The 10,837-nt window shown below is 20.7% G+C and overlaps 2 protein-coding genes and 1 non-coding gene across 3 annotated transcripts, besides 11 other annotated features; all 3 read right to left on the minus strand. All coding sequences in view use genetic code 6, as the record gives it.

Annotated features, from left to right (window-relative positions):
* Positions 1-61: a microsatellite.
* Positions 62-804: 743 nt separating this feature from the next.
* Positions 805-863: a microsatellite.
* Positions 815-875: a microsatellite.
* Positions 876-2,543: 1,668 nt separating this feature from the next.
* Positions 2,544-2,599: a microsatellite.
* An 803-nt stretch (positions 2,600-3,402) lies between these two features.
* On the minus strand, positions 3,403-3,474 carry IMG5_140960. Its single transcript has one exon. It is a non-coding gene; the product is annotated as a tRNA-Met (tRNA).
* An 818-nt stretch (positions 3,475-4,292) lies between these two features.
* On the minus strand, positions 4,293-4,657 carry IMG5_140970 (hypothetical protein; the record flags this gene model as incomplete). The annotated part of the gene is made up of 2 exons (XM_004031320.1): positions 4,293-4,559; positions 4,652-4,657. The coding sequence occupies 2 exons, from the start codon at positions 4,655-4,657 to the stop codon at positions 4,293-4,295; spliced, it is 273 nt and encodes a 90-aa protein (XP_004031368.1).
* Positions 4,658-5,301: 644 nt separating this feature from the next.
* Positions 5,302-5,359: a microsatellite.
* Positions 5,360-5,617: 258 nt separating this feature from the next.
* Positions 5,618-5,646: a microsatellite.
* A 16-nt stretch (positions 5,647-5,662) lies between these two features.
* Positions 5,663-5,707: a microsatellite.
* A 92-nt stretch (positions 5,708-5,799) lies between these two features.
* Positions 5,800-9,354, minus strand: IMG5_140980 (hypothetical protein; the record flags this gene model as incomplete). Its single annotated transcript, XM_004031321.1, has 2 exons — positions 5,800-8,903; positions 8,994-9,354. The coding sequence occupies 2 exons, from the start codon at positions 9,352-9,354 to the stop codon at positions 5,800-5,802; spliced, it is 3,465 nt and encodes a 1,154-aa protein (XP_004031369.1).
* A 15-nt stretch (positions 9,355-9,369) lies between these two features.
* Positions 9,370-9,440: a microsatellite.
* Positions 9,432-9,492: a microsatellite.
* Positions 9,440-9,514: a microsatellite.
* A 1,127-nt stretch (positions 9,515-10,641) lies between these two features.
* Positions 10,642-10,688: a microsatellite.
* Positions 10,689-10,837: the final 149 nt, after the last annotated feature.

Consider the following 10,837-nt stretch of genomic DNA (forward strand, 5'->3'; position numbering starts at 1 on the left):
TATATATATATATATATATATATATATATATATATATATATATATATATATATATATATATTGTTAATTAAAGTTTTATTTAATACATTAAAATTATTTTTTTTATATTATTTTTTATTAAATCTTTAAAAAAAAAATTCATATTTAAAAATAAATAAAATAAAAGTTAAAATATTATTTACATACACAATAGAACAAATTAATATTAAATAGACTAGAATAATAAAAGCGTAGAATATAAAAAACTTATTTATTTCTTTTTTTAAATTAATTTTTTATAATATCTTTTTTTTTTTACATTATTATTAATTTATATAATAATAAAAAACTAATATTTGATATATCAAACAATTAAAATATATTAAAAAAATATACTTTTTAATAATATTAGAAATAATATAACCTATAAACTTATAAACATTTATTTAATTAAAAAAAATCATAAATATTTTTTTGAAAAAACCACATAATTTAATGATAATTGCTCTTATAATAATTAATAAAAAATAAAACAAATAAGAAAAATTAAATATAAACGTGAAAATAAATAAAAAAAACGTAAATATATTACAAAAATAAGAATATAAGTAGAAGTCAAATTAAGAATAAAATATATATATTAAAAAAATAAATATAAAGAATACTTTAAGATATAAATTATATAAAATTGAGGGCCAAAAACATGCTTTATTTAATATTAAGTTCAAAAAATAATAAATTTAATAATAATTATAAAAAAAGACTTTATGAAAAGCATAAAAAAATAGTTTATTTTAGATATTTTAATCAGTATAATAGAAATATAAAATCAACGAAAAAACAAAAAAAAACGAAGAAAAAATCAACTAAAAAACACGAAAAAAAATAAAAAAAAAAGGAATAAGTTATTTCATTAATAAGAATACCCAAGAACGAATATAATTATAAAATCAAATAATAAATAAGTTATTAATAATAATAAAGCAAAGAGAGATATTTTATTTAAAAAATAAATAAAAACACACAAATAAAAGTAAAGATATTATTCCGTTGAAATAAAAGAAAATTTTTCGAATTTTTAGAAAAAATATATATATATATATATATCATGCTTTTACAACTCCTTTTATATTTAATAATTCAGGTATTTCTTAGATTTATTATATTCCTAAAGTTTCTTATAAAAATAATACTGAAAAAGAACCCAAAAACTTATTAAACCTAAACTAATCATAGGATTAATACCTATTTAATTTGAAAAATCTACAATATAGGGAGAAAGGAAACTTCCTATAAAAAAAAAAATATAAAAAAAAAGTTATATTATAAAAAAACTATAAACCTGTACATCCCATAGCAAAATTAAATCCATAACCAATAGATTTGATAGTAATAGGATATATTTCACCACATAATAAAATCATAAGACTAAAAATAAATATATAAATTAAATATAAGAAAAAAACCTGAAAGTTATAGACAAAATTCCTCTAGCTAAAGCAATAATTAATGTCTATATATTTTTTTACCAACAAGAAAATTCTTTATTTATACAAGTGGAAGGAATATTAATAAAATAAAAAGAAATAAGTAAAATACAAGATATTATAAGTGATAAAAAACATCCCATTTTTCTTTTAATTTTATAAGAAAAAATATCTGATAAAAAGTATCCGATAAACTCTCCAATTCCTATATATAAGGAGTTAATTTCAAATGAACTCCCGACTTAATCAAGTGATACTTATATTCCGTAATACATAATATGAGGAACTATGTATAAAATTAATATTAATAAAGTGTTTTTTCTTTAAGATTTATATGCAAATAAATCTAGATAGGAGTATACTCTATTTTTATTTAATAAGCTGCCATCTTTTAACTAATGTTATTATATTTATTATCTATTATTTAATTTGGCGATTTTATTTAATGCTTGGATGCATTTATATTTATTTTTTTAATATAAATATCGAGGTGAATCTTATAAAAATAAATAAGGAATAATCAAACATAAGGTAAATGGTATTGTAAAAAAGAATAGCATGCAATATTTCCAATTAGGAATTATTTTAATATCCATACATATTACATTTCATTTAAAGACCATGCTACATATAACAAAATCATAGCAATATCTCTAAATTTACCATCTATTTTATTAATTTATTTATTTATTTTATTATATATTTTAAATTTTTAACTTGAAAATTCATTTAGTAATACAATTATTAGAACTGTAGTTGGGAACATAGTTAAACCCATTCCAAAAGACGAAATTGCAAAAAGAGTAGGATTATTTGAAAAATTATATGAAAATGAAAATATAACGGCTAATGTATACGATATTTTTATAGCAAAAATTCGACCTTTGTTATCGGATATGTAATTAAATAAAAATAATCCTAATATACTTGATATGTAGGGAATACTTTGAAGTATTGTACGAAACGTTCGCATTTCACAATATAAATTAAATTATAATGAAATTGTTTATGTTTTTTCTAATTATGGTCTTGATAATATGTCTTTATTGCATGCTCCCTTATTGTTTTTTTGTTTAAATATATTTATATATATATTTATATATAAATATATATATATATATATATATATATATTAAATTTTTTATTTTTTTTATTACATTGTATTCTGTACAATCTGTCCATTCTCCTATTTTATTTTGACATTAAAAATCTGGAGTACTCACGTAATATGGGAGTACCATAAAATTAAATGTTGCGATAAAGTATATTAATACTGTTGCTAATACTATTAGTTTTTAATATATTTATTTTTGGCCAACTATTTCCATGGCCTCATTTTATAATTAAATTATTTTTTTACTTTAAATAATTTTACTTCTTCAATATTTAAAATAGTTTATTACTAATCTTAATTAATTTATTCATTTAATACAACTTAGAGGCTATTATTACTTTTTGAATCAAAGGTTTCATCATACATTTCTATTTATATTATTTTTATTTAAGGGATTATAAAATAAATATATTTATGAATATAATTATTATGTATACATATATAATATATAACATAAAATTATATAATTTAACATTTTAAAAATAATTTATAATATATTTTAATAAAAGATTTTTAAATTTTCGTAAATTACTAAATCCTTAAAAATATAATTATAAAATCTCAAGTTTATAGATTAAAAATATTATAATACTTATATAAAAAGTATATGTAATTATATTAAATTATTTATATAAAAAAAAAAAGTGTTAATATACTTCTTTTGTTTTTAATAAATTTATATTAATTTTATTCTTATATAAATAAATTATAATTAAATTAAAAACAATATTATATCTTTAAATCATATTTTATTAATTAATTTTTTTTTTGTAATTAATAGATATAAAAATAAATAATACTGATTTATATAATAAAAAAAATTAGCAGAGAGAGGTTTCGATCCTCCGACCTTTGAGTTATGAGCCCAACGCGATTCCACTTCGCCACCCTGCTTATTACAATATTATATTAAAAGAAAATAAAATAATTAAATATTTAAAATATAATTATAATATGGTAAAAATCATAAAATTATATTTGATATTTTTTAATAATTTATGTTTATTATAATAATATATATTTGATTTTATTTTTTATTTTTATATATTAATATAATTTTATATTTCATAAAATGTGTCTGTTTTTAAATTATATATATATTTTTTTTTAATTAATTATATAATTAAAATAAAACCGATATTAATTTATAAAATAAAAAAAATTAGCAGTGAGAGGTTTCGATTCTCCAACCTTTGGGTTATGAGCCCAATGTGATTCCACTACGTCTCTCTGCTGCACCCTGATGGGTAAAATATTATATTTATATAAAAAGAGTATAAATAAAATAGATATTTCATATATTATAATAAATATTATTATATATAATTTTTTTTTATAATTATTGTTATATTATTATAATAATATAAATTTATATATATTTTATATGATATCTTTTTAATTAATATATATTAAAAATTATATTTTTATTAAAATGATGATGTCATACATTAATATATAAACAAAAATATTTTGTTTATATATATTTTTTTTGTATAATAAAATTTATAAGGCTTAAAAATTATAATACAAAAAATCAATAATATTAAAAACTCCAAAAGAATTATCCAATTATTGAATTATTTATTAATTTCCATCACAACTAAATTATGGAAAATATATGTTCTCGTTACTATTATCTGGACTTTCTATAATTGTATTTCCTCTGAATATTTTATAAGGAGCTTTATCCATATATTATAATAAAGGAGATTTCATTTCTTTTTTAAGAATTATATTCCAATCCATATTATTAAAAAAAGGATGTTTTTTTATATTATCAATACCATTAGAGCCCAATCTATTATTTGGATTGCTTTTTAATAATTTAGAAATTAAATCTTATGCTTCTATTGACATATAATTAGGGTAATACTATTTATTATTTACTATTAATTTATATAGACTTTGTTAATTTTTTGAATAAAAAGGCGGTTTTCCAACTAATAATTCATATAAAAATATCCCTATAGTCCATAAATCTATTTATTTTATTTTTATTATTAAAAAAAAAAAAAAAATATTTATATTTTTTTTTATATATATATATATATATATTAAATAAATGATTTACCTACATTTTTATTTTGTTGTTTTTTTTATATTATTTCAGGTGCCAAATAAAACGGAGTCCCAAAAGGCACGTTTTCTTTATTTGAAATTTTATCATCTTAATGTTCTTTTGCTAACCCGAAATCAGCCAATTTAATATATCCTTCGTTATCAATAAGTACATTTTCAGGTTTTAAATCTTTATATGTTACTTATAGAGTATCATGTAAATACTAAATAGCTAAAACAATTTATGAAATGATAAATTTGGCAACATTTTCATTAAAAGAAGTAACTTTTTCTAACAAAGAATAAATATTTCCATATTGCATATACTCTAGTATTAAATATAATTTTTTTTATGTTTAAAACGATTAAACAAGTTTAAGAATAAAAGGGTGATTGTTCTATTATAAGATTTTTTTTTCTAATAAAGTTGATTTTATTATTCTTTCGTTTTTTGAAATTTTTTTCTTTTCAATAATCTTCATTGCATATTGCTTATTATTCTACTTATTTCTCACTAAAAATACTTATCCATATGAACCTTCGCCCAATTCTTGGACTTTTAAATAATTCTTTTGATTATTTTAATAAACACTAATAGTATGCTTGAATGCTGTATTATCTAATTAGTAAAAATTTGCTTAATATTTTAATTATTATTCGGACTTTTTTTTTTTTTTTTTTTTGGTTTTTTTGTTTTTTTTGTTTTTTTTTTTTTTTTTTTACGAAGGCTTTTTATAATTTGGTTATTGGATTTTATTAAAATATAGACGACTGTTATTGATTTTTTGGTCTTTCTATTTAATTTATTAGGGGAGGCTAAAATATTGTACTACAACATCCCATTTTATTTATATTTCTTTATTATTAGATGTTTTTTTTGTTATATTTTTTTACTTTTTATTTTATATATATATTATATATATTTTTTATAATAAATTTTGCAAAATTTATTCTTTATTTTAATAAAATAAAAGTTTAATTTATTTTACTTTTTTTATTTTCTTTTTTCTAAACAAAAAATAGTAATCAAATAATTAAAAATATTTAAATCAAATAATTAAAAATATTTTAATAATTATTTTGTTAAATAGCGTAAAAAAATACAATAAAACAACAAAAATACTAATTAAATATACATAATTAAAAAAAAATACAAAAAAATCATCCGTTTCCTCTTCTTTTCGATAATCTCCAAGCCTCGGGATCTCCATATTTATTAGAAAGTGATTCTAATTTTTCTTATTTTTTTATTTTGGAAAGATTACCCGCACTTGCATATTAAAAGAAAGAAGGAGCGACATCAACAAGCCATTTCGGATCAATTTTAGTAATGTTTCTCATATATTCTTTACTTGTCAAAACCAACTCATGATAAACTACCCATTCAGGCGATTTTTGGAAAAGGGCAGAAGTAGGATGAATAAAAACTGTGTGATTGTCCATAATTGTTTTGTAGCCTTCGACTCTATCTTTTTTTGCTGCATGATTGAAAAATCCAGAGCATATTGCTTTTCGTATTTTGGCGTAATTTTTTCCACAAGACTATATAGGCAAATGATATCTTTCCATAATGCCTATTAATTATTTCCTTATATCTTAAGCCCTTCGGATAGTTCGGGCATCAATAAAATTCTCGTGACACCATATATTGGAGAAATTGTTGGCTTTCCAAGCTTCGTAGACTGTTAAAAGGGTCAAATGATCACCTTCTACATGATAAAATTTGGCTCTTCTTTAATCAGCCTATTGTTTTTTGTCTTTGGGCGAAAAAAAAACATTCTAAACTGATAACATGGCTATTATTGTAGCTATTTCGTCTGAACAGGCTAGATCTACACTTGTAATCAACATTTTAGACATGGGAGGTTCTAAGGGAAATTCAGCCATTTTTAAACCTAGTCTAGTTAGTAGACCTTCGTCGTCCAAACAGCCTAAGTAAAATAATTACTCCATTGCCTATATTAATGTTTATACGGCAGGAGGGTCCATAAAATCGAAGTTTAAAAGGTCGTTTATGCCCATTGCCTTTAACAAAAGTACGGTATTTGCTAGATTTGTTCTTTGAATTTCGGGAACTGAGGTTGGTAACATTTCGTTTTTGAAAGCTTCTTCAGTGTATAGCCTAAAACATTTACCAGGACCTGTTCTTCCGGCTCTTCCTGCTCTTTATCTGGCGGAAGCCTAAGAAATGGGAGCTATAATTAAACTATCCATACCTAATTTAGGGTTATAGACCTTAACTTTAGCAAAACCAGGGTCTACAACATAATAAATACCATCTATAGTTAAAGAAGCCTCAGCTATATTTGTAGCAATAATGCATTTTCTAGTCCCTTAGGGTGTTGGGAGAAAAATTCTATTTTAAAGTTCCTAAGGAAGGGCTGAATATACTGGAAGAATAATTAATTCGGGTGCTTCAGTACCTAGTTTTTTCATTCTTTCGAATAAAATTTAACAGGCATTGTCTATTTCTTCCTATCCGGTTAAAAAAAGGAGGATATCCCCAGATGGCTCGTGTAAATGTATCTACATAATAACTATTAAAGAAGCGTCAACATAATCACTTTCTGGTTCGGTTGAATATAGGACTTCAACTTTATATGTTCTACCAGGAACTCTGAAAATTCTACAGTCGAAAAAATAAGAGGAAAATTTTTCAGCATCTAGGGTTGCGGAAGTAACTATTAAAGTAAAGTCTTTGCGCTTTTTGACAACTTTTTTAAGTAAACCGAAAAGTACGTCGGTTGATAGTTAACGTTCGTGGGCTTCGTCGAGCATTATGCATGAATAAGCAGTCATATCAGGGTCTAATAAAGCTTCTCTTAATAGCATACCGTCTGTCATGTATTTTATTACGGTAGATGAAGATGTACAATCTTCGAATCTGATTGAATAACCCACTTCTTCACCTAAAACTACTCCCATTTCTTCAGCTACTCTTTTCGCAACGCTTGTGGCAGCTACTCTTCTTGGTTGGGTGCAGCCTATCTTTTTTCCGGATTTACAAAAGCCGGCTTCGAGTAAATATTGTGTCATTTATGTGGTTTTTCCAGAACCGGTTTCTCCAATAACTATAAGTATTTGATTTTCTTGACAGGCTTTTATTAGTTAGTGTTTATATTAATATATAGGAAGACTTTATTATTATTCCCGAATAGTTAAGGTTTGCTTAGTTTTTCCACTTTAGTTTAGGGCAACTTTGAACATTGCCTCTTTTTTATATTCGGGAATTTCCGAGTTTTACATCTGTCCTAGTGTTTTTAATTAACTCATTAATATTCTGGTATCCGCAGTTGGGTCTATATTCATTTTTAGTAATTCCTGTTTATTAACACTGTCCATTATCGCATTATTTTATTAAATACGCATTTCCTTCCTTTCTTTAGCCTATTATATTGCATTTAAGGCTTCTCTTTGTAGACTTCCTTCTTAGTTTTTAACTACTCTTACAGGCGAGAGGTTTACACCGCCTTTTGTAGTTGTATCTTTTAAAAAAGGTGCTTCTCGTTCATTCATTTCGATTTCGACGTCGTTTTCGTCAGAAAGTTCAGCTTCTAGGTCTATTTCTTACTAAGGGAGATCTAAGTGTTTTGTATATTGTAATCGGGAACTTTCCCATAGATCAGGAGAGTCTTAGACTTTTTTTTTTTTCGAGTTTTCTTTTTCTTTTATAGATAATCGAATTCCTGTGAGTGTTCCATATTCGCTTTTTTCGTTTATTTTTAAGATTTCTTTAGGGTCTAATGGACCGAATTTTTTCTCTTCTTTTTGTAGAAGAATGTCATGTTGTTATTAAAGGTGGCTGTTATTTTTTAGAGGAAAAATTGACTTTTCATGGCCTAATAATTAGTCGACTTCTTTCATTGAAAGGCTTATTTTGTTACTTATATTAGAGAGGATCTTTACTTTTACAGTTTAACCGATTTTAACGATTTCCGAAGGATTGTTTATACGTTTATTTGCTATTTAGCTGATGTGGACTAGACCTTCAGTACGGTATTTAGTATTTTGGAGTTATACAAAACAACCGAAATCACTTATTTTGGTAACTATTCCATCAAATATTTAACCTTTTTCAATCGGTTGAGGAGGTTTTTTAGGAGATTTCGATACTTAGGATATTTTATGGGATTTTTTTGGGGAATAGGATCGAGAACGGGATCGATGATATTTTTTGGTTTTTTTTTTTTTTTTTTAAGAGAGGGATGATGAAATGGATCTTTTTTTTTTCTTTTCTTTTGGTTTTTTTTTTTTAGGAGAAGAATCTAGTTAAATTTCTTTATCGTCTCTTAAGGCTAATACAGGGAAAACTTCTTTTATTTTTAAGAGTTTTTCTTTATCTTTTTTTGCTAAACTTTCTAATTCCTCTTAATGATCTTGTTCTTCATTAATATTATTATTATTATTATCTGTTTTATTTATAAACTTTTTTTCTTCATAATTAGTTTTTAATGTTTAATTTTATTAGGATATTTGCTATTTGGATTATTATGATGATTTAGATTTAATTAGTTTATATAAACTGCTTATAAAATCATCTGAAAATTCTGCATCTTCTAATAATTTATATTTAAATTCTGTTTCTGATTTTGATTCTAAGGCTAGATCAATTAAATATTCAGCTAATTCTTTATTCTTTATGCCAATTTATGTTTCTATTTAGGCTGTAACTTATTAACATAATAAAATATATTGCAAACTACTTGTTTCGTTCATTTTTTTTTTTTTTAAATATATATAAGTATATATATGTATATATAAATATTTATATATATTTATATATTTTACATATAAATATATATTTATTATTTTTTTAATAATATTTTTTATTTTTTTAAATTTTATTATTTTTTTTATTGTTTATTATATTATTTTATATAATGTATCTAGTTAAATATTTGTTTTTTTTTTAATTTTATTTAATATTTTTAGATTATTAAATTTATTATAACTAACTTTTATAAAATTTTTATAATTATATAACAAATACATTTTTATTATATAAAAAAAAAAATTAATTAAAAATCCTTTTATTCAAACTATTAAATAATGCTTTAATATTTATTTATTTAAAAATTAAATCAATAATATTATCATTTTTATAAATGATTTTTATTTTATTATATATATTTTTTTAAATATCTTTTATCAATAATATTTAAAAATACACTTTTTTTTATTTAATATAAATAAAATAATATATTTTTTATAAATATATATATTTCATTAATTAATATTTTGAAAAAAATATTATATTATTGTAAAATACATATACTCATAGTCATATATATATTATTTAACTTAAATATTTTAAACACATAACTCTTTTTAACATTTGAATAATAGGCAAATATTTTTCATATATAAAATATTTAAAAGTTTTTTTTTTTTAGTTATTAATCTAAAAAACCAAATTCCTTAATTTCATAATTATAAGCTTTTTCTTTTATATTATCATCTTTTTTTTCCTGAAAGTTTTTTTTTTTTAAAAAAAATCTAATTTATATTCATATAACCATTATTATCGAAATTATATTTATAATCTTCAATATGATTAATGATTTTGGTATTAAAGCTCAATATTTATTTGTGGATGTTAATATTTTATATTATAAATCAGAATTTAAAATGATTATAAAATCTTAATTTATAGGATTATCCCCAAAATATAGGAATTTTTGTAGAATTAATAATTTATATTACTAGATTTTAAAATTATTATAAATATTTATTTGTTTTTTATCATTTTTTACAGAAAAAACTTAATAAATTCTATTTATTATTTTATTGTGGTTTATTATCAATTTTAAACAAGGTTTTAATGAATTTTATAAAAAGATTAATATATGAGTTATATATTGATTTTATTTGGGTTAGATTAATGTAAAGATTTTAGGAGTTTTTATAAAAAAAAATAAAGTATTTGAAAAAATAATTAAAATTATATTTATAATTAAAAATAAATAAATAAAAATTTTATACAAAATAATAAGAATAAATGTTAAAAATATATAATAAAAAAAATAATATTATGAAAAAAAATTATATAAGTAATGAAAAATTATTATTATATTATATTTATTAAAAAAATCTAATATAATTATTAAAAAATAAAATCATTTACATTAATATAATAAATTAAAGAAATAATTTATTATGATATATAAATATAGTATATATATATATATATATTTTAGTA

Source organism: Ichthyophthirius multifiliis (assembly GCF_000220395.1).
Source record: "Ichthyophthirius multifiliis unplaced genomic scaffold scaff_1120509251095, whole genome shotgun sequence".
Classification (NCBI taxonomy): Eukaryota; Ciliophora; class Oligohymenophorea; order Hymenostomatida; genus Ichthyophthirius; species Ichthyophthirius multifiliis.